Below are 25,110 nucleotides of genomic sequence, written 5' to 3'. Positions count from 1 at the left end.
ACACTGTCAGCATAACGATCGTTCTCCTCTCCTTCAACTCATGGTTGTCTTTCAGCATGCTGAACAAAAACTGCACGATGTCAATGCAGTTAGACACAATGATTATCACTCAAAAGATAGCTTTAAGCGGTTTTTGAGCGATAATCATTGTGTCTAAATTGGCCTTTAACAATGTATTGGACATGGCAAAGCTGTTTAATGCTATGCTGTTTTCAATAAGTGAGGCAGATTTACTAATCCTTTTTCATAGTTAGTGTAAACTTAGATTACATAGTCTGAAAATGTCCCACATTTATTTCAGTAGCTAATGCTGGATGATAAATTTGGTGAAATGTTAGACATTTTTACCAAAGTTTACACTACTGATAAGTAAGCTTTAATTGCTAAATTTGGGCACAATTTTGGAGCATGTGTCACATTTTCATTTTAAGTCAAGACTATTTTATGTGAAGTTGTCTCTTTTCTGATACAATGTACTCCTTTATTGAGCAAGGCACATAAATGAAACTCATAATAATACGGTGCATGGCTTGTAAACCAGTTTTTGATACAACCTGAGCAGCTTAGTAAAGTTGCCCTAGTGCGTTCCAGTGATCACACCAACCATACCATTCCCCACTTCAGGTTTGGTATTCCCCTATTTAAATTATGTGCATTCTGTTTGTTTCAACATGTTATAAGATGGACCAATGTTATGTTGTAGCATGTAGTGGTTCTCAGGTGTGTTGGTTGAACTGTCCTGTCCAATATGGCGCTGGGGAATAACAGCCCCCAGATGTCATGAATGGTGAGAAACCTCATGGTAGTTAGAATCAACCAGCAGAAGAGTGCATGGGCATGGATACACTGCATTACACACATGGACCTGAGGTTAAACTGCATAAGGGGCCTACCAAAAAAGTAGCCAGTGGGTGAGAACAGTGAGAATTAACTCTGACTCAGCAGTTCAGGAGCTGGTACTAGAGTCATTGTCAGGTGTATGCTTTGGCTATAAGCATCTTCCCTTTATAAAGTTTGTGAGGAACCACTTGTAGTGCCCCTAGGGCATAATATTTGCAATAGTAGGGACAGAGAGAGGCCAGTGACTTTGCATCAATCGGACTGAAAATCATTGCATTGGGGAAAAATTGAGTTGAGTTGTTACCTTGAGAAGCAGTTCAGTCTATAGTAATGCAAGTGCTGTGACTCTCTGTTGGAGAAGACTAGGTCGCATGGCTAAATGCCACAGTACACCACCCCTCAGCGGCTGTAAGTACTATGTAGTAAGGGGGAGAGCAGGCAATGACTCCTCCTTACAGCAGTATCATAGAGCACTTATAGAGGTTTTTCTACAGTTATGTGTAAACTAATGAGATTTTTAACATCCATTGGGTAAAATCTGCACCCTTAGGGCATCCAATGGAGAGTGTCATGCAGAGGCGTAACTTGAAGCTTCTGGGCCCCAATGCAAAACCTGTATCAGGGGCCCCAACTATAATGCTTTACTCATAGTACTGGGCTCCCTATATGGAGAAGAGAGGCCTTATGGGCTCCCTAAGGCTCCTAGGCCCGGGTGCAACTGCATTCCCTGCATCCTTTATAGTTATGCCAGTGGTATCATGATTATTTTTCATATAACCGCACACTGAGTGTAAAGAAAAACCTCTGTACAAGCATATAGCAGTACACAGAGATACAAAAACCTCCAAAAATTTACATTACCATCGTATTATGGCTCTGTAGTATTCACAATTTCTACAGAGCCATAGTATCATTGTATACATGAGACCTAAGATAACAGCTAGAAACATGCACAATAAAGGACTCTTTAGTCATTTAGTTTCTTCCTAGCATAGTAGTGCAGTCTTAAAGCATTTTCCAGGTAAACAATAAACTGAAGAATGGTAAAAAACTGAGAAGTATCAACTTTATGAAATCATGGGAATCTAATTAGAAGTACATAACATGATATAGCTGCTACTGACTAAATCCTATTAAGATTCAAAAATTCAATATCTCATCTGAATGGTTTTTAATTGATCTATACACATATTATAATTGCAGTCTAATATGTCACAATTTTCTAGCAGACAGTGTAAGCCCATTAACACTCTTAAACAGTATAACTAGTTGGAATTTTCCATTACATGGTATACCATTTTTCTTTAGTTTAATTAAAGATATCACAGAATAAATAACCATGCTTTTAAGGTGGCTTTTATCCAGAGTTATGGCTTAATATTGGCTTAATAGCCGTACAATTTAAGACTTAACACTAGGCTAAATGTAGATAAAATTGTGTTTCAAGCAGAAAACTTTGAGTGAGCACACATTCTTAACTATTTTGCCTGAGGGTTGCTTCACACAAGCATATTTTGCTGCGTGCCAACCGCATGGCACAGTTGTGCAGGAAGTACACAATGACATTGCGTATTTGCTGCATGCCGCCGATTGCCATGCACTACCTCTGCGCCAAGATAGAATATGCTACGATCCTTATTGTGCACGTATTTTGTGCAATTTGTGTACCTATGACATATTGGTACTGCATATTACGCCCGCAAGGCCCCCATGTGTAATACACTGTAATAATACGTTCATGTGAAGGAGCCCTTAGTAACATATCACATGTATTATGCTGCAGAAGATTATAAAGGGCATTTGGAGCTGACACGGCTATGGTCACTACATGAAAAGACATATATATAGCCATAGTAGTAATGTGTTATGTTACATTTATGTCCCAATTACGGATTGATTTTGTTCAAATTCTTAAAGAACTATTCTGGCCAGTGATCCCATCCCTGGAACTATTGGGACTGCATGAATGTCAAACCCCCCACTGGGTCAAATAAAATGGCCAACAGTGGCCAAGACAAGAAGAAGAAGGAGAGAATAGGACATGTATACACTGCTATCTCATTTAAAGTATTTGGAATTTATGGAAATGACCCATCGCCGAAACCAACCATAACTGTTGCCATAAGTGCTCTGTAATCCAAGACTATACAAATTATATATCAAAATGTCCAAAATTAAATGAGGAACCCATTCCTGTACTTTATTTTAGCATAATGTACTAATTTTAAAAATAACTTAGTTTTTTTATTTTTTTTTACCCCTAATAAAGCTAAAAAATGGGGGGGGGGGGAAAGTCAGTAAAAAAAGGTATTACAAAATAGCCCTATATGTCTTGGGGAAAAAAAATTCTGGTAGCTGAAGAACAAAATATAGGACAGTAAAGCCACCACATGGGCAAACAGTGTCTGATCCTTTAGGACCTATACACCCTGGTCCTTAAGGGATTAATACTTGACCTGTTCTCCCCTTCTTTTGCTCCTACTTTTGTCAGCTGTTAGCCTGACACAGCAAGGGAGGGAGAGGTGGTCACAGAAGAACCACTATCCTGATACTGTAGGTAGAGGTTGCAAGGTTGAGAACTCACCTGTTGGACAGTTATGATGTACTCTATTGATACTCTACAGTAACTGTGCAAAAGTCTTAAGCAGGTGTAGGAAAAAAATGCTGCAAAGAATGCTTTCAAAAATAACAGTGTTAATAGTTTATTTTGTCAAATGACAAAATGCAAGTGAATGAACAAAAGAGAAATCAAATCAATATTTGGTGTGACCGCATTGTCTTCAAAACAGGATCAATTTCACTAGGTACACTTGTACACAGGTTTTAAAGGAACTTGGCAGGGAGGTTGTTCCAAACATCTTGGAGAACAAACCACAGGTCGTCTGTGGATGTAGCTTGCTCAAATCCTTCTGTTTCTTCATGTAATCTTAGACAGACTGTGGGGGCCATACCACCCCTTCCAGTCCACTTTGTTCTTCTTTAAACTAAAAATAGTTATTAATGACATTGGTTTTATGTTTGGGGTTGTTGTCCTACTGCAGAAAAAAATTCAATCAGACTCCTATTTTTGAAAAAAATTCTTACTTTGCAGGATTTTTGCAACACCTAGCTAAAACTTTTGCACACTACTGTATAAATACCAATGGTCAGATTAACTCTTCAGGTTTACATTTTCAATTATTAAAGTTAACATGTTGTTTATTAAACACAAATCATTTTGAGAATATAATTAGTTACATTAATATTAGTGGCCCTAATGTTATATTACTTGTCTGTGAATATTATTTATACGCTACAAATGTATTGTGACATGTTGTCTTACCTTGACTATATCCCCAATTTTAGTAGGTGTAATCAAATCTTTCCACGTGCACCAACATGAGAATTTCTTTTTAACGTAGACAATATCATAGACACTTTCAGCTTTTGGTAGCAGAACAGCCTTTGGAATTTGTAGACCACTTATGTTTGGATTATAAAAACCTTGGTCACACAGATCTTTCAAAAATGTACTAAACCTAGAAATAATTAAGGAAAAAAAACTGTCACTTTCTCTACTAAGGACTAGGAACACATGAGTACTTATTATAATACAGAAATTCCCATGTTAGCACTTACCCATTTACGAGAAAACTATAGATTAAAAAAAAAATTGAAAAACATATTGCAGTTTATTAAATGGAAATTTTTTTGAGTTTATAAAGTGTTCTTTTTATAATGAAAAGTAATGCCAGTTCTATCATTTAATATATATTTATATCAATTCTTCACTGTGGGCATGATTTCTACTTTCTGTCACTCTACAGAAAATTTCAATTGGATCAAAATATGGCCTGGTCATGTGATAATCACACACAGGTATAGAATGTTAAAGCTCTAATAGCTGTGCATTAAGAAGCTGTTCACCTGTGTCATCATCATATGACCACAAAAGATTAGAATTTTCTGTATATAAGGAAAAATGCTTTTAGTTAGTGAGCAAGCAGAGATTTTGAAAACCACGAAGAATTGCTAGGAAACATATTTGGAAAAACGCTATACAATGAAGCAGCATCAATGTTGAAACTGTTTTATCTCTTTATATGCAAAAAATAATGCTCAATAAGGGTCTATCCACACTGTCGTATGGTCATCCTTGAAACGCACACATTTTTACTCCCAAAAACTGATGAAAATATAGTGTTTAACAGACCCATTGGTAAAATGTGAACATAGAACTCCAGTGCTGCAAGACAATAACTCTAACAACTGCGTCACCATGCTTGGTCTTCCTTTTTTGTAGGAGGCGAAGACAGAAAAAGACCAAGAGAGAAATCCATTGATATGTTGTTCTTGGACATATTTGAACCAAGGACACCTGCACTGCAAAGCAACAGTACTAAAGACTGAGCTACAATACTTGGTCTTCTTCCTCATAATCATTCTCTTCCTCCTTCTACATTTCTTGCATATATGAAATGTAGGAGCAATTGCCAATGTGGACAACCCTTAAATGAATTGAGAAACTCGAAATAACTAGTGATAAGAGAAAATTGCAAAGTCAGGTACAAATGTAACAATCTAGACAAAATATAGTGCATCATAGAAATGCTAATTCATTTAAAAGCAAAACAAAACACTCTGGATTAAATTATAATAATAATACACTACAGGATATAAAAGCTACAATTAAAAAAATATATTAACAAAAATATTTAAAAAAACACACCTATGAATATATTTATAAACTAAACTGTCTCTTCAAGGTTACATAATGTCCTTGATAGAAAGTGCACATTCCCATTTCAGTTAATTAACGGCTTTTCTTCTAGACTTGGTAAACATTAAATGTGACATAGCTTCATTCACTCCTCGAATTAAGTTAATTGAAACACTGAATTTCATTAAGGAGATATTATTTAAACAAACTTAGAATTCAGAATAGTACAAAATGCATTGACAATGTCAGCGTTTTACACAATCACAAAAGTAATAGTATATTGATACTTATGTTTTACTTTATCCTAATTCATTTACATCAGTTTGGCAAAATTACCTCTGATATCTCTGATTTGTAGGTTCTTACACGGATCCCAGTATTTCTCAGCAATAGTACTAAAGGACACACAATGATTTCTTGTTGTGAACATTATGATGTGCCAAGATGCTATAACACTGTGCCTATGCACTTTATGACCTACAACACCTCAATATTTTTAAGTGATAAATTGAGGAAGTGCTGGATGTTTTGTGGGCTTGCTGATGGGCTCAATCTTTCAGATGTCATAACTTTCTACTTTAAACACTAAAATGAGCCATTACTTGAACTTGTAAAGGTTTTTGATGAAAGACTTGCCACAGACTTTGGCCTCAATGGAGACCAACTAAAAGACTCCAATGTGTGATTTATTTCTTAAAGTCATTTTGCCAGTCTCCTGACATCCTCGCCACTAGCAGTTACAATATAAATGCATTTTTAGGAATAAAAAGTTCTTATGTTTGGTTTTTAAATCTTCACTTTGGGCTTAGAATATTTACTCTATATTTTTTTTATATTAAAGAAATAAAAGCTGTATTAGAAAATAGCAAAGGTTATTGAAAATATTAATGTCAAGTGCTAACAAGCTACACACTTATATGTTGCCAGAAAACATGGCAAACATGACTACGTAACATTGTGGCAGAGGATATGGATCAGTTGTGTCTCAAAACTAATTTGGATTAAGGCTAGATTCTGGGACTGTACCTGTAGTGCCCTGGTTTTCACCCTTTAACTCCATTAATAGGTATATAGACCTTTCTGCAGGCAACCATAGAACATTACCCCAGAAAAAAGTCTTGGTTAAAAGACAGCTGACACACCTTGTTCAGGTTTATTTTAATAGGGAAAACAGGCAAAGGGTTACGGAGAGCAGCAGACAGAGTAATCATGGTCAATAAACAAGCCAAGGTCAGGAGTGGAGAAGATAGGAAAGCTGGGTGGAATAAGTTTAGATCAAAAATAGGGGAACAGCTATGAATAAAAATCAGAAGAACTATCAGAACAGTGGACATCTTTTCCCAAAATAGAGGCTGATTGCCAAGGCACACTTCAGTGGGTACATGACTCCAAAGAGGCCAACACCTGTTAGGCTTCGCTAGAGACTGTAAAGCTGGGCACCCCCTCGCCCTTCAAGAGGCAGATCATAAGCATGCAGCCTATGGGAAACAGAGATAGCTAATCTGGAAGAAGAAGTATGTGACATCCGCTGCCATTGACAGGTGCAAGTGGATTGGGACAACTACCTCTGGTGAGAGGTGTGGGAAGTCAGGGGTCACAGCCCCATAACATAACAAGCCCCTAAACAAGATTTAAGTAAAATCTAAAATATGTAATAACAGAATAAAGGCCCAAATTCAGAAGCTGTAAAGCATATGCTTGACACCTAACAAGATCAACATACGAAATCTTCATTTGTATAATATGTGGGTAATGATCCTGAGGACAGAATCTCTGGATCTTAGCATTTAAGCAGGCAAAGGAAGCCATTGGGGTGAGGGTTATATGGCATTTCCAGCCAACCTTATTTATTATCATAGTATTTATTATACTTATAAAACATTTAGATTAATACTTTATCATAATAAGAATTTTCAGCATTTTTTTTGTTGGTTTTCATCCCTGCCTCCTGGGAATGCTATACATTTTTTTCTATTGACATAGCTGCATGCAGGCTTATTATTGTGAGTCCGGTTGTATTTTTAATCACACCATTTAATATACCATAGATTATATTGAACAACTTTAAAACATTTCTAGTGAAGTATAATGTAAAAAAAAAATTGTCATTGCTCTTTTGGGTTTTGTATTTACAGTGATTATTCAGTGATCAAAACAACATTTTATCTTTATCCTGTTGGTCGGTATGTCTACGATGATAAAAAATTTATGTAGTTTTTGTTTATATATGATTTACCACTTTTAAAAAATAACGTGCAGAAACAATCATACGCAAATACAACGAAGAGCTCGCAAAAGGATGTAGATAAAACAACAATAAGATCTCTTAAAACTGAACAGCACTAAAAACATAGTCCAATAGTGATCCACCTTCTATACCATGAAAGTTTAGAAAGTGGTGGTAGGCAATTCATGCAGCTGACTGCAAGTCCTGTTCTCACTTCCAGTATTGGTGTCTGTTGTTGAGAGGTAGATATTATCCCATACCATTAAACTTGTTCGCAGTAAAGTCTTGGCTAAGCAATGCTAACAATCTAGCCAATAGCATCTTCCATAGTGATGTGCACAGTTCCAGAAAGCTTCCATGTGAGGTCACACGGCACTGGTACAGTAGCCTGTTGGAGCTAATCTACCTACACATTTTAATGAATAGTTACTCCTTAGTCAGGAACAAGTGTTCTTTGACGTTAATAATGGAGGCGAGAATGGGACTTCTTGCAGTCAGTTCAGCAGTTGGCTGCAGAAAGGTATTTATATCTACTTTCATACTTATATGTTACAGTAAGTGGATCACTATTGGATGGTGTTAGTGCTGTTTAGTTTTAGGAGATTTTTGTTGCGTCCTTAGAACGTGCAACCTCAATAACATAAATCAAAGGCACAACTGTGCAAAAGGAAACAAAAACTAAAGGGGGATGCTCTCCCTATCGTCCCCTAACCCGGGAGGGAACCCTGCCTACTCGGCAGACCGACCGCGATGATAAGTGCGAGCCTGCACTCGAACCTGGGCCACTGACCAGTCCCTAACTGGGAGCCCTAGCGCAAAACAAAAGGAGAACAAAACAAAACCAAACAGCAAAGAACTTAGCTTATCCAGCAGAGCTTCCACCACACTGTGTTGCTCCGTCGCTGTCCAACATAGAACTGCAGTGAATCATTGACCAGCACTGGAGTAACATTTAACACTGCTTAAATAGGAGCAGAACTACTTAGCACCAGGTGCTGACTGACATTAATCCTGCAACCTCCACACCTCTCAGCTCCAGGAGAGGTAGGAATGCTGCTAAACCCTGGTTTGGCCTGAAGGCAAGGTGGGAACCTCAGAACGGCTGCAACAATTTTATTGTGGCTTTACCTATATCCCATTGCACTCTATTATTGTATTGAAGTATGGCTGGTTCTGCATGTTATATTTTACTGAACTTAAATACAGTTAGGATTTGTTTTAAGCAAGTAGCCTAAACTTTTATTTTATTTTTTAAACTTTCATTTAAAAAAAAAAACTAAAAAAATTGCTTAAGCCCCATAACTTGTCTTTTTCAGTAGATGGAGCTGTGTGAGGGCTTGTTTTTGGGGGGGTTAAGCAATAGTTTTTATTGCTGTCATTCTGAGATACATACAACTTTTTCATCACTTTTTATTCCATTTTCTATGGCATCAAGGTAGCAAAAAACAGCAATTGTAACAGACAGAACTCCCTTCCTCTGCTCAACCAGCTAGGTTTCACAGTAAGTGATGACCATGGAATCTAAGACGTTAAATGTCCGGGAGTGGAGCAAGCTCCGATTTAGGGCTTGCACCTTGCATAACATGATATATAAGTTTTGCCTGGACTGTTCCTTTAAAAGGAACTTGTCACATCCCCACAGCACTAAGTTATGGCGCTGTTAGGTGACTCACCTGCTCCCTGGATCTAGTGCTGTCCTCCTCTGAAGTACCACTATTGTAAAAAAATCTGAGTTTTCAGTATCCTGTGTGTGCACTCCCCCATAGATTTATGTAGGAGACTTCAGGGGAGAACAGCACTGGATTCAGAGAGAGAGGGACATGCCATGTCCCTTAACAGCACCATAACTTAAGGCCCATTTAGACACAACGATTATCGCTCAAAATTCGTTCATCTTCCATCTTTTGAGCTATAATCGGTGTGTGCATTTACACGGCAAGATGATTGATCAAAATTCACTTAAACGGCAGTTTGAGTGACAGTTTTGAGCGTTCACTTTGCATAAACTGTTAATTAGCTATTCAACAGCTTATTAGTGTGTAAATGAAGCTCACGCTGTATACAGAATACAAGCTGGGCTGCTATCTTTTGTATACAGCTTTTCTCTTCTCGGAGTGCTCAGCTGTTATACAGCTGAGTGCTTCAAGCTGGGTATGCAGAGGACAAGCGGGGCTGCTTGTCTTCTTTATACCGCTGTTTGCTTCTCGGAGCGCACAGCTGGTATACAGCTGATCGCTCCGAGCGGGGTAGGAAGAAGACAGCTGGAGCGCTTGTCTTCTGCATTCTTGTGATTTGTTCTTCGAGCAGGATACCAGCTGAAACAATAGTATCAGTGGTATCCCACGGAAAACTCAGCGTGCGGCCCTAATAAGGCTGATCGCTGACTTTTAGAAAGCTAAAAGTCAGAGATCAGCGAAAAGTGCATGACGGACGTGCGTTTAGACACAACGATTATCGCTCAAAAGATGGAGAAGAGCGAATTTTGAGCGATAATCACTGTGTCTAGAGGGGCCTTTAGTTTATGGTGCTGTAGGTAGGTGACAAGTTCCCTTTGAATGCTACTATATTATATTATTTTGCATGTCATTTTTTATTCCCTTTTCCCATTTTATTCTTCTTCATAGAACATAGCAGACAGAAGTGTCTGTCCACTATTTACTTAATAATATCAGCAATTGTAATAGAGAAATTCATTTTATTCAAACCATGTCTAAATAACTTATTATATAAGTATAAATACTTAAAATAAAATGTGAGATGTTTGTTGCAGTACTCTTCCTGAGGGACCTTAATTCCATAATTTGTAGTTGATATTATAAATATTAATGTCTGTTTTATAGAATTTGTCCTAGTTTCTATGAATGTGTTTAAAGCTTGTCCACAGACATTTTCTATCCATGTGTGGCAATCACTTAAAAACACAGTTATTCAGAAAATGTCACAATTTCACTTACGAATGTAATATATATATATATATATATATATATATATATATATATATATATATATATATATATATATATATATATCACTTTACATTTAGGTATCATTTATGCAGCCAATTTCTGTGAAGGCAAATTAATTAATCAGCACAAAGGAGTTTAGCTATAAGTAATTAGAGCAATTCCTCTGTAATTGGGAGGAACTTGAAGTCCTGTGGCTCAGTTGTTAGCACTGCTGACTTGCAGTACTTTAGTTCTAGGTTACAATGAGTCCAACTGCAACATCTGGTTAAGATTTTTATGTTCTCTTTGTGTCTATTTTTCCTGTTCTTCTCCCTCTCAGGAGCAGAATAGACAAGTGGGGTGGCTCAGTTGTAAGCACTGCTGTTTTTCAATGTTGGAGTTGTAGGTTCGAATCTGACCATGGGCAGCATCTGTAAGGAGTTGTTATCCTTGTAGGGAATTAAACCTAGGACCCCAGCACTGAAAGGCAACAATGATAACAACTGACCTACATTGATGGAAGAGAACGCACATCTACGTTAATGAAGCCAATTTTTATTTTTCAGTCCTGATTTATGATTTTTTTTTTGAAAGTCAAGTCAGATACATCCGACACAAATATTTATTTAATTGCTCGATACTAATGGTAGGCATGACAACACAGAGAGCGAAAGACTTTAGTGTTATCTTTTTAAGAAAGCAAGAGAAATATTTCAGGTTGAAGTAAACAGAGCAGGGTGACTATCACTGTCAGTTATCTTTCTATGCAATTGGCAGGGGAGCTGTGCCAGACCTTCTATGGAATAAAGAATGCTTTCCTTTAAGAATTATTGTGGAATGTAACAGTTCAACAGATGACTCTATTGCTTGCAAGCCAGTGGCACAAATACTTAAGGGTTGAAAATATAGGAAGTGGCATATTAAGCTTGATAGTTGTAGGTCATACAATGTGATAATAAATACTTCAATATTGCAGAACTGAGCATCTAATTTTGAACAGTCCTTCACTTGGGGTCGTGTGGTGCTCCACAGGTCTACCAAGAGCCAGGATGTGCCTGAAGTAGCTTTAAACATTTGCCCATCCTACAGTGTTGCTGCAGATCTTCAAGAGGCTATCCTTTACCCTAACTTGCCAAGGCATTTCTCATGGAGATATACCAGTCCCTTCATGGAAAACTATTCAATGCCTCCATAAATCATCCTGACCTCTAGGCTGCTACTTTTCACAGAATTTCTCCCAATGTTCCTTGGTTGCAAGTGTTCAAGCATGCATGCTGTTCAACTCTCTACACAACAGCAGTACAATCACAAACCAATAGATGGTCTCCCAATCTCAGAACAAGTTCTTATTTCTAAAAGGGTTTCACTTCTTAAAAGACAACTACCCTTCAGTTTCCAACATCAGCAATAGAGTAGTACAAGTCCAACAATACTCCACTCAGTTCAACTTCATCTTCACACAGATCAATGACAGATTGGTACAGACCACTGCAACTTGACATAGATAAACTATAACTAGCAATATCTTATGCAATGCTTAAAGTTTTCACTTTATACAGGAGAAAAGATTCTCTTCAAATACTTGGTCTATCCCCTTAGAGACCTTTGCATCCACGTTCCATTTTAGTGTTGTCAGTCCATTTGTTCCTCAGGATTCCAACAACAAACCAATTCCCAGGCCATTCTCTCTCTTTCCACTGTGAAGTAACAGTACAGCACAGTACAATACAATATGTGCATAACATATACAGCATATATACATGGCAACAACAGCATAATACTATTAAATATTTTCTTCGAGTGATATACCTACAGCCTTTAACATAGGTTTCAGCACATAAGGACAGATGTTCCTCACACATTTTACAGCAAAATAATGGTATAAAAAAGTTGCTAACCTTTGTGCACATAATGGCTGTGGAAAAGTGGAGAGAAAAGTGGGTGGGTTGTAGTTTGAGGGGGCCTTACACAGCCCGTGAGATTTATTATAAATTATGCCAGAAACTGGTGGAAATTTTAGTGGAAATCTATGCTAACTCATAGGTGGTGTAGATTTCCATTCAGGCACACAAGGAGCCAAAGATGCCCCTAATTTGTGGACACAGCTCCTCTGTTGCTTTACCTTCTCTAGTCCTGGCATTTTGTTTTCTTTGAAGATATAGAGCATGAAACATAAATTCTATTCTAATTGGTGGTAAACTCTCATTACTGGTAAAAAAGCTAACCTTTGTTTAGAATCTGGATGAAGAATTCCACCAACAGACCAAATAACTGAAAAGAGACCATAAGCCACAAGCATATGTTTGACCTCTTCATTTGTTTTCTTGCTCATTTTGTAAAATTTTGGAGAACCTGAGTCATCTGAAACTTCAAGGATTTCATCTTCGTTTTCAACTTTTAAATTTGCAGAGCTGAAAAGACATACAATATTATTATTCAAAATGACATTCATATATAAGTGGATCTATATAATACTGAAACATATTTCATCCAGCATTAAATGTCAATGAAGCATCTAGAAAGTTATTGACCAGTATACCACTATTCTATTTAAATGGCTGTGGATGAATGTCTAGGGGGATCTACTATCTTAAGCCTAATTCTTACCATCAGGGGGGAAATGATGGTGAAAGTAAGGGGGTTGGGACCTTGGGAGGCAGTGATCACGCTATATTCGAATTTTGGATAATAAGGGGAGGAAAACCAGAGAGGATGCAGACTTCAAGGTTGTATTTTAGTTAAGCAGATATTAATGAATACAGAAAGAGAGTAGGAAGGATTCAATGGTTGGAAGTTCTCAAGGACAGAAATGTCCAAGAAGGATGGGTAATTTAGCAAAATGAGATTCTCAAAGCACAATCTTTAACAATTCCAAAAGAAGGAAGAATGGGAAGCATTTAAAGAGGCCAGGATAGATGGACATAGAACTTAAACGCATGATAAAAAGAAAAAAAAAGATATGTTTGTCAAATGGGCAGAGAAAGGCATATCTAAATAAGAATATAACACAGTTTTCTGAAACTACAGGGCAAATGTCAGAATAGATAATGCTAATACTGAATTGAAGTTTTCAAGAGATGGCAAAAGCAGTAAAAAAGGATTTGGGGAGTATGTCAAAAGCAACAGAAAAGTCAAAAACATAAACATAATATCAATTGATCTTCAATGTGCTATTGTGCTATTGGAGGAATAAAGGAATCCAGGTGATCTATAAATAGAGAGATCGTAAGGGTACATTTAGTCAACTAAAATGAATTCCAGTCTCCAGGTCCAGGTGAATGACATCCTAGGGTAAAGAAAGGGAAAGCTGAGGTAATAGCTGAACCACTCGCCGTAATTTTTGAATATTCCTGGAGGACAGGAATGGTTCCAGAAGATTAGAGAAGGACATATATTTATCCCTATCTTAAAAAGGAGATAAAGGTAGACCCAGAAAACAACAGACATGTAAGCCTGACATTTATACAGAGGAAGATCCATGAACAAATTAAACAGCATGTATGCAAATACTTTGATGAGAATGCAGTAACTAAGCAGAGCCAGCATGGGTTTGTAGTAAATAAGGCATGCCAGACTAATTTCCTTCTTTGTCAGAATCATGGATTGGGTTGATCAGGGAAATGTGATAAGGCCCATTTACACAGGACGAGAGTCGGGCAAATGCTGCCCGACATTCGTCCCTGTGTCTCCGCGCTCCCGTGCTCTGGCAGTGCAGGAGTTTTCTCTCCTCTCGCTCCCCCGCCCCCATCTATTGAGATAACACAGTGGTCGTTTGCTACTGAACGGCCGCTGTTTAAACTGAACGATGAGTGATGAGCTTCATCGCTCATCTTTTATGCAGGATACTATTAAAGGAATACTGTCATTTGTTTCATGCTGCCCTTACTCCGCACATCATCAATATGGGACAGATACGCATACTGTCCATGTATGTTTTATGCTGAAACACTGCAGCATTTCAGAAAAAAACATACTTTTAAGTTTGAATCAGTACATGTAAACCTATAGCTTTCTCCTATACACAAACAAGCTCCATGACTCAGAGCTGTTACAGAGGGAACCTTCTCCCTCTGTTAAATTCCCTAAATGCTGGGGCGCAGTATCTGAGGGGTTTAACAGTTGGAATCACTGTAATCTCCAAACATGGCCATTAGGGTGAAATGTCAGCTGCATAAGTTCCTGTACCCGTACCGTCATTGCAACATATAAGTATGGTGGTTTACAAGAACAACCCACAAAGTGTGACACACTGTTATGCCATAGAATGTGAAGGCGTTAATCATAGGGTAGTGAGGGAGATTCCTTATAATACAGCCAAGCAAAATAGTATATGTTTCCTCAAAACTATTGCTCCTTTAGTACTATTTTAGAAGAGGGGATAAAATTGATGCCTCCATGAGAGTATGGATAATAGACAAGATGATTTTATTTTACTTTATATCCTTAGTAGTGTGGTATAAAGCAATGAAACAACTGGGTTATGTGTGTCTTTGTCTTTCTTGTAATACTTTTAAAGAACTAATTTTTTAGCTAACATCTATACTTCTAGAATAGATTACATACCATAATAGTCTTATGAACTGTACAGTACATAGTAACATTAAGTTTTATACATATTTAGATTTATTAACAAGTTTGTGTCTTTCAAGTTCACCAATAGAGATGAGCGAGTATACTCACTAGGGGCAATTACTCGATCGAGCATTGCCTTTAGCGAGTACCTGCCCGCTTGGGAACAAAGATTCGGCTGCCGGCAGGGAGCTGCGGGGAGAGCAGGGAGGAACGCAGGCGAGATCTCTCTCTCCCCCCCCCCCCCGCTCCCCCCTGCTGACTGCCACAACTCACCTGCCACCCACGCCGGCAGCCGAACCTTTTCTCCCGAGCGGGGAGATACTCGCTAAAGACAATGCTCGATCGAGCAATTGTCCTTAGCGAGTATGCTCGCTCATCTCTATTCACCCACTTTCAGTTATACATATTAGGTACAAAAAGGAAAATATAGGCATTTGTAACCAAATTCTCCTTGTTTGTACAAATTGATTATTTGTGTTTCAAAAAAAAAACCTGTGAATTTAGCAAGATAAAATGTACAGTAAACTTTAATCTGAGAAAATGTTCAACTGTCTCCAGATATACAGGGTGTCTTAGAAGTATGGAAACACCCATATGGAATGAAAATGATTTGGCAGATGGTGATCCAGTTTTACATGCAAGCTGCAGGAGAAACAAGCAACCTGTTGAGCCATGTCACCAAAATGCCAGATATTTTAACCCTCTCCAATCCACTGTTTCATGTCTTCCTACATTCTGATTGAAGCTTGTGCAGCTCCAATTTCAGAAGACGTCTGACAGGGTATTCTTACCGTCTATTGCCAGCTAACACACTGGCTTTAGCCAACAGATGGCACCGTTGTATAACCGCAAAAAGAGAAAGCCTTTTAAGAAACCCTGAATCCAAAATTGGATTGGAAAGGGTTAAATGCCAACATCTTGGACTCAACTCGAACTTTTCCAGTGGGAAGGTAGGTGTGTGATATACGAAACCGACTGAGAATTTCTCCAGAAAAACAATGGTGGGCTTCATTTTAACATAACTTTATTTGTTCCCATGCTACAACATATATTTTTCTTCATTACAGCCAATGTGAATGATGGTGCTATCTCAAGCAGAAGATCATGAGATCATCCTCCATCAGGTGTTGCAGCATCTGCAGTTTTTATAAGGATGCCATTTATGCATAGAAAAAAATATTTGTATGGATGCACGGCTAACCCCACATTCTGAGACAAATGACAAGTGCTACGTTGTGGGTTCTTACTGTGGTTGCTGATGCTACATCAGTAATGTTTTTTGGTCATCCAGATTTTGGTTTATCAGTGACAGAATCTGTTTCTCTGAATTTGAAAGGAAGTTTGGCAACTGCACTGTGGGTAATTGGACGTATGGTTGGGTGGCATTGATTGAAATATGCTACAATGATACGTGTGCTTCATTTACTTGACATAAGGATCATTCATATTGCACATAATGAAGAAAACACATGAACGAATAAAGTTATGTTAAAATGAAATACAACATTTTTTCTGGTGAAATTCTCTGCCAATCTGATATATCATACACCTACTGTCCCACTGGAATAATCTTAGTTGAATCCAATATGGTGGCATTCAAAGTGACCATCATTTTGGTGATATGCCCTAACAAGTTTCCTCCTTTACCCTTTGCTTGTATGAAAAAATGTTCAAAATGCAGATACAAGGAAAATACTTTATTTGAAATTGTAGAAATTTATTTTTTAAGTTTTTAAACTTTTCATCTGCATTGTGTCTAAAAATGAACTATTCATGACATTTACATGCTGTGCTGGATACAACTTGCACATACAATGTTACAGACAAAACTTTACACTGGAAGTCTGAAGCATTTTACAAAGCAGATGTCATAATAATGTTAATAAAAATGTACAGATACCTTACCTGACATTTGTTAACAACGATTCATAGATCTTCAGCATTGACATGGTAAGATGCATAGGAGATGTCTGAATCACAAATTTACATTTTTCTTCCACAAAATCCAAGCAAACAGGAAGCAGCCATCTGCAAATGATCTGAAGAGACAAAAGGCAATCATACTTTACCAATTTATAGAAATTAAACAAAACAAATAAGATAGATTATTAGAATTTCTAGAGTAAACATTCTTTAGTACAGCACTTTAAGGGATAGAACGTTTACTAATCCACCATGCAACAAATTCACCCCATGCTTGTTTAACAGTTAATTACCTTATAGTCTGGCATTTAGCAAGTTTGCAGTGGGTATTTAGAAGACCACTGTTGGTCCTCAGTGGTCTATGGCAGGGGTCCCCAACTGCAGTCCTCAGGGACCACCAACAGGTGATGTTTACAGGATATCCTATAGTAAAAACACCTGTGGCAATGTCTGAGGCCCCGACAATAATTACATCACCTGTGCAATACTGAGGAAATCCTGAAAACATGACCTGTTGGAGGTCCCTGAGGACTGGAGTTGGGGAACACTGGTCTATGGTAAGTTCAAGGTGGCACCATTCCAGTAAAATAATGATGGTGAAGGCAAACATCACCAATTACACTATGTTAACATATACAGTGCTGTGTAAAAATGTTATGCAGGTGTAAAAATATTGCTGCAAATTCTGAATGCTTTACAAAATAGAAGCGTTAATCATTTTTTTTGTCTAATTATAAAATGCAAAGTCAAGGAACAAAAGAGCAATCAAAATCACACCCATATTTGGTGCGAGCACTAGAGATGAGCGAGTATACTCGCTAAGGGCAATTACTCGAGCGAGCATTGCCCTTAGCGAGTACCTGCCCGCTTGGAAGAAAAGATTCCCCCACTCCCCCCTGCTCACTCTCGCAACTCACCGCTCACCCGCGCCGGCACCCGAATCTTTTCTTAGTTACTTGCTAAGGGCAATGCTTGCTCGAGTAATTGCCCTTAGCGAGTATGCTCGCTCATCTCTAGTGAGCACCCTTTGCCAAAAAAAGAGCATCAATTCTTTTAGGTACACTTGCACACAGTTTTTGAAGGATCTGTTTGTTTTTTTCAAACATCTTGGAGAACTTACTGCAGATCCTCTGTGGATGTAGCTTGCTCAAATCTTTCTGTCTTTTCATGTAATCCCAAACAAACTCGATAATGTTGAGATCAAGGCTCTGTGGGGGCCAGATCATCACTTCCAGGACTCCTTGTTGCTCCTTCCACTAAAGATAGTTCTAATGACATTGACTTACGTTTGGGGTTGTTGTCCTGCTGCAGAATAAATTTGAGGCTAATCCGACACCTACTATGTTTGAAAACATTCTTATCTTGTAGCATTTTTTGCACAGTACTGTATGTGCTATTATTCTTGTGCCAATGTCCTTCTAGGATGCTGATACCAGCACAAAGGGACATGCATTTTCATGCCAATTCATTGAGGAATCTCCCATTTGAGGAATTTCCCATATTTTCAAAGCCAACCTCAGAATCGCTGGGGGGCAAACTATTGTTATGGAATATAAACTGTTTAGTTTCAGAATGCAATAAGTGTATGTTTCTTATCTTGTATTGGATTATTGGCCCTTAATTGAAGACCAAAATCTATGCTTTGTACTGTTGGTAACTAGGATTTTAAGATAAGAAGTCAACAGAAAAGTTAAAGGGGTTGTCCCGCGCCAAAACTGTTTTTTGTTTTTTTTCAAACCCCCCCCCGTTCGGCGCGAGACAACCCCGATGCAGGGGTTAAAAAAGAACACCGCACAGCGCTTACCTGAATCCCCGCGCTCCGGTGACTTCTTACTTACCGGTTGAAGATGGCCGCCGGGATCTTCTCCCTCCGTGGACCGCAGCTCTTCTGTGCGGTCCATTGCCGATTCCAGCCTCCTGATTGGCTGGAATCGGCACGTGACAGGGCGGAGCTACACGGAGCTACACGGAGCCCCATTGAGAAGAGAAGAAGACCCGGACTGCGCAAGCGCGTCTAATTTGGCCATTAGACGGCAACCATGGAGACGAGGACGCCAGCAACGGAACAGGTAAGTGAATAACTTTTGATAACTTCTGTATGGCTCATAATTAATGCACAATGTACATTACAAAGTGCATTAATATGGCCATACAGAAGTGTATAGACCCACTTGCTTTCGCGGGACAACCCCTTTAAATAAGGTTGAGCTGTGTTAACTTAGAAGACACACAGCTATAGCAGAAATAGTGTATTATGCAATAACAATACCCTGACTGCAGTGATTTCCATGTCTAAGACGAGCCTTAAGAGCTTTGAGACTATTTGGTAGATGTCAATAAGCCTTATGATCAATAAGCTTTGTCCCCTTTGTAACACTAACCTATGTAACACTAATCTTTGTACCAGGTAACTTTTGAATACGCCCTCTTCTTTCTGTATAAGAGTTGGCAGTGTTGATAGTAAAGTAGAATTCATTGAGATTCTCACTGGAGAAGTGTGTTGACATAACATGGAGTGATTTCATGCTATTGATAGATAATTGCTAGCAAAAACTTCTCATCACGGGCTTCCATATCTAATTTGGCACCTGACAATGAGGTCATCAGATCGGTAGCGGTGTGGTCCGATAACACTATATACTGTGTATACATGGGTGAGGCCATTTAATCATTCTAGCACCTTGGCCTCTATCATTATCTTCCTCATTCATTCCTATAGAAAGTGTTGTCCTACAGAAAGCTCAGGCCCTCTATAAGCAACACCACAATGCTAGTAAAAAAGGAAACGGGGGAGGCTCAACCATGAGTCATAATGCCTGCATGGTAAACAAGTACCAGATTTTACTGTCTCGGGGTAGTGGTGAAGGTAAAAGATTATATTTCATGTTAGCAGTCCATGCAACATGAACCGCAATGTCTACTCATGCAGTGGAAATTCCCTTGTGGACTTTCATTTAAAAATAAATGACAGCAGTGATATATTTCTGACAATCCAGTGAACAGTAATGGTATTTTTCAGAAAATTGTTAGGGGCTTTTCAATTTTTCATCACACCATGAAGATGGCTTATAGGTTCATCAGTGTCATATGGTCTCATTCCACTGAATAACATAATTCCTTTTCACTCCCTAAACATACTGTATAGCCTTATTTTCAATTTAATATGTTTACGTATTTTATATAGGTATACAGCATAGCTATAAATTCATGTTGAAGACACTAAATGCAAAATGGTACAGAACTTATTAAACAGCCCAGTGTGACTGTATTGCATGTCAATATGATGAAAATAGTGTTGGTATGAATAGAAAGGTGAACTTTATTAGTAGTTTTATTTATCTATATTACATACAATTTACAGAGCTTGAATAGCTTTAATTTTCTAGAATTTCAGAAAACAATTGAATGCAGTCTGCATATTACCGTACATGTTATAAAATCAATGAAATATAGATGCTATAATGTTTAGCATTGTTTCCATTCTGAAATAAAATGAACAATAACAAATTCTAATATAAATAAATAAAATACTAATAGCTTAAGATCCAAGTCTTCCCATAGGAACAATGTTCCCATCTCCTTCTAAATTGGAAGGTATATTACTAATAAAAGTAATAACAATAATATGTTGGAAATGAGCTTTACCAAAATCATCCAAATAAGCCTATTATAGAAAACAAAGTACTATAAATCCCACCTAAGGCAAGTATTAGTCGGACTAATTACACGGAAGCATCTCAGCACTGTCATTAACATGTTAAGCCTTCAAAAAAGCCATTTGATCACAAAGTGAATGTCAAATGAAAATTCTGCAGCACCATATGCCGAAGTACATAATGTGGGGTCCCAGCAATATTTTTCCTATGAAATGATGCATCAAGGTAAGTTTAGATACAATAAGAGCATGATAAAGCCTGTTGGATCCAGCATTAATATAATCATTTTTCTTTCTATTTACCATATGGCAACTTATTTTAATGTAATTATGTTATACTCCATCTGTATAGTCTGTAAAAGTGCAGAGAAGCAGGCAGTCCTTCTGAATCTGTGTTCGCAGCTGGTGGGACCTGAAGGTGAATGAATAGATGGTTAACTACCAATTTAACTTAAAAGTATAATGTAAGAAGGAGGTATTATTATTGTGTTATAGTGTATAGCACTGTGAGAATGTATTTTCTTCTTTCAAATCATACTTAATGGCTTATTTAAACACAATACTAGATATCCACAGGATATGCTATGTGCATAAGTGCATGTGTAAGGGGGTGAGCCGTGCTTTTCATTGTTGTTGAAGTGTGACAAGACTGTCAGCGCAGAAGACAAGGACCAGCATGATGCTAAGGCTGATACTTGCTGAAGGGGATGTCATATGAATGTAAGTGTACTCATTCTCCCCGGGACTGTGTAGAGTAAAATCCCTGGCCAGGATGGGGGATATGAACTTGAAAGCACTGTGACATGTCGGCTAACAAGAGGAAGTTTGGCACCATGAGTTAATGCATAGTTCAAGGCCTTGCAGGGTTGATTGTTATTACATATTCATGTATAATATTCTGATGAATTAATGTGATGTGTCTATGAACTTTGTAATGGTCAGCAAGGCACAGGAGAGGGGGGCAGCAAACCTGATGTTAAATTATATGCGAGACCTCCTTCAGAAAGGTGTCAATGATGCTCATCCTGTGTAATAAGGACATAGCTCCTACGAAGCATGAGAGGTTGGGACTGTGGATGAGAAAGACCAATGTAGTGGTAGTGCCACATGCTGCATGAGAGAAACCCTTGTGCTAGTGACGACTATGACATTTGGCATTATGTGAGTAAAGGACACAGCTCCTACGGAGTGAAGGGGTCAGTATGAGCATAGTGTAATAGGTGTTGGACACGATTAGAGGAGGCCCAGGAGACAAGGGTCTTACTGTCGTCACTCAGGGAAGATCTCATATGAACCAGTGTAAAATGCTGGATAATGCCACACTTGGCAATGTGACTAAGTTGTGATTGCATAAGAAAAATGTTCCATAGTGATCACAAAAGTTATGATACAATGGTTATTGCATGTGAAGGCGATGCCAGTAAGAAAGTTATAACTGCGTGTAATAGATGAGAAGGCACTTTTTAGTAGCAACGTTAGACACCAAGAAAATGGTATGCTATATGGGAGAATGTAATGGAGATACATTGTCACATCTATGGTGCACTAAGTACGCAAGGTTTGTGATATGCCGCCAAGTAGCTCAGACAATAAGAAGTTTGAAGTGCCTTTTCATACTGATGTAGATACATAAATTTGTAATGCTGTTATATTTAGTTATTATGCAATGTTTCAGTAACAGAAGCCCCCCTATGGGGCAGAATGATTCAAATTACATTTTGTTCAGTAGAAGATATTTTTGTAAAAACAATCTGTTACCTCCATGTCATACAGACCACCACCCACATATTTCACTTGATCAGTACAAGTCCCACTTTTTAAAGCCACTTGCTCTATTCATAACCTCAATTGATTTCAATAGAGACATCAGATGGCCTAGTTCTCAAAAAAGTATGACATAGTGATCATGGGAGATTTTAACCATACAGACATTGGTGGGGAATCTCTCTCAGGCAAAAGTAATGGGTCCAACAGATTCTTATACTCTCTTGCTGACAACTTCATCTTCCAAAGGTGGAAGAGAAAACAAGGGGATCTGCTATCTTGGACCTAATTCTTACCAACAGGGAACAATGGAGGAGAAAGTAAGAGTGGCTGGGACCTTAGGAGACAGTAATCATGCTATATTTGAATTTTGGATAATAAGGGGAGGAACATGGGTGAGGTCTCAGATTTTAAGGCTGGCTGCACACAGGCATATTTGCATTGCAGAATCCGGAGTGGCCATCCACCTCCGGATTCTGCAGCAAATACCACCCATAGCATACTATGGAAAAACGCTTCTTTCTGCACATGAGTGGAAAACAATTGGAATTTTCAGCTCGCAGAGGAAAAATTGTAGCATGCTCTATTTAAGTGCAGTTTCTGCATGGACAGCTTTTATTGAAGTTAATAGAAGCTGTGCAACCCGCAGCCCATCCGCAATTAAAATTGCGGACAAGTTGCGGATTCTGCATCATCGCCTAGCGACGGTGTGGGAAAATCTGTACTGTGCATATCTGACAGCTTGCCGGCCGACCATCCATAGTACAGATAAAAAGAAAAGAAGACAGGTACATTGGGTCACTGGCCAAGAACAGGATCGGATTCCACTGTGGGATCCCACATCCAGAATCTGACCCAGTCGTGTGCAGCTGGCCCTAGACTGGATTGCAGAAAGGCAGATTTTAATGGGCTCATAAAGAGGGTAGGAAAGATCCAATGGATGGATATTCTTAAGGAAAGAAATGTCCAAGAAGGATGGGAAATTTTGTAAAATGAGATTCTCAAAGCACAATTGTTAACAATCCCTAAAAGAAGCAAGAATGGATGCATTTAAAGAGACCAGGATAAATGAAAACAGAACTTAAACAACTCTATAAAGTGAAAAAGAAATGTTTATCAAAAGAAGGGGGGCATATCTAAAGAAGAATATAATGCAGTCTGCATAAACTGCAGGGCAAGTGTCAGAATAGCTAGAGTTAATAATGAATTGAGGCTTGCAAGAGAGGCCAAAAGCAATAAAAAATATTGGGGTATGTCAAAAGAAAAATAAGAAATATTATAGGATTCTTACAGGATAAAAATAGTGAATTGGTCAAAAATGATGCTGAGAAGACTGAACTTTTAAATTCCTATTTTGTATCTGTTTTTTCTCATAAATTAAATGCAACATCAAATGATTTTCCCTGTGTTATTGGGGAAATTAAATAACCCAGACTATCTATAAACAGAGAGATAGTGAGGGAACATAGCTAATTTAAATTAGTTCAAGTCTTCAGGTCATAATGAATTACATTCTAGGCTACTGAAGGAGACAGCAAAAGTAATTGTTGAAGCAATAATCGTAATTTTTGAAAAATCCTAGAGAACCGGAGTGGTCCCGGAAGATTGGAGAAGGACAGATGTTTATCCCTATCTTCAAAAAGGGGAGGATGGTGGACCCAGGAAACTACAGCCCTATTAGCCTGGCTTCTGTTCTGGGATAGATCTATGAACAAATTATTAAACATTATGTATGCAACTACTTTGACAAGAATGCAGTAATCAACCAGAGCCAGACTAGAAAAGGGCAAATGTCCCTATCTTCAAAAAAAGGGAAGAAAGTGGATCCGGGAAACTACAGGCCTGTGATCCTGACTTCTATACCGGGAAATTTCTGTGAACAATTTAATAAACAGTATGTATGCAAGTACTTGGATGAAAATGCATTAATTAACTAGACCCAGCATGGATTTGTAACAAGCAAGTAATGCTAGGCGAGTCTAATTTCATTTTATGACAGAATCACAGACTGGGTTGAACAGGAAAATGCGGTAGACTTAGTATATCTTGACTTCAGCAAAGCATTGACAAAAAAAAAAGATCAAATATCAGATTGACAAGACAATTGTTAGGTGGATTCACAGTTGGCTTAGTAATTGCACACAAAGAGTGGTCACAAATGGCTGCACATCCAAGTAGAAGAATGTCAGAACTGAATTACCACAAAATTCTGTCCTGGACCCATTGTTGCTCAACATTTTTATTAAATGATCTAAATGTGGGAATTTAGGGAAAACTGATTAATTTTGCTGATGACACTATGCTAGGAGGGCTAGCTAACACTAGAGAAGAGAGAGAGGATTCAGAAAGATCTAGACAAGCTTATTTAACAGGGAGAAATGCAAAGTTCTACACCTGGGTAGCAAAGTAAAAAAGCACATACAAAATGGGAGGAATTGGGTTAAACAACAGCATCTGTGAAAAAGACTTGGGTATACTAATAGAA

At 38.1% G+C, this 25,110-nt stretch overlaps 1 protein-coding gene across 1 annotated transcript in view; it reads right to left on the bottom strand.

Annotated features, from left to right (window-relative positions):
* LOC136610023 (dynein axonemal heavy chain 3-like) overlaps positions 1-25,110 on the bottom strand; it is a 1,175,415-nt gene that overhangs the window by 543,616 nt on the left and 606,689 nt on the right. The window contains exons 38-40 of the mRNA XM_066589293.1: positions 17,189-17,322; positions 12,937-13,122; positions 4,163-4,358 (exon numbers count right to left, since the gene is read on the bottom strand). Coding sequence (XP_066445390.1) covers positions 4,163-4,358; positions 12,937-13,122; positions 17,189-17,322 — 516 coding nt within the window. The remainder of the gene's footprint in view (positions 1-4,162; positions 4,359-12,936; positions 13,123-17,188; positions 17,323-25,110) is intronic.

Source organism: Eleutherodactylus coqui, chromosome 2 (genome assembly GCF_035609145.1).
Source record: "Eleutherodactylus coqui strain aEleCoq1 chromosome 2, aEleCoq1.hap1, whole genome shotgun sequence".
Classification (NCBI taxonomy): domain Eukaryota; kingdom Metazoa; phylum Chordata; class Amphibia; order Anura; family Eleutherodactylidae; genus Eleutherodactylus; species Eleutherodactylus coqui.
This window is presented reverse-complemented; position numbering and strand designations above follow the sequence as displayed.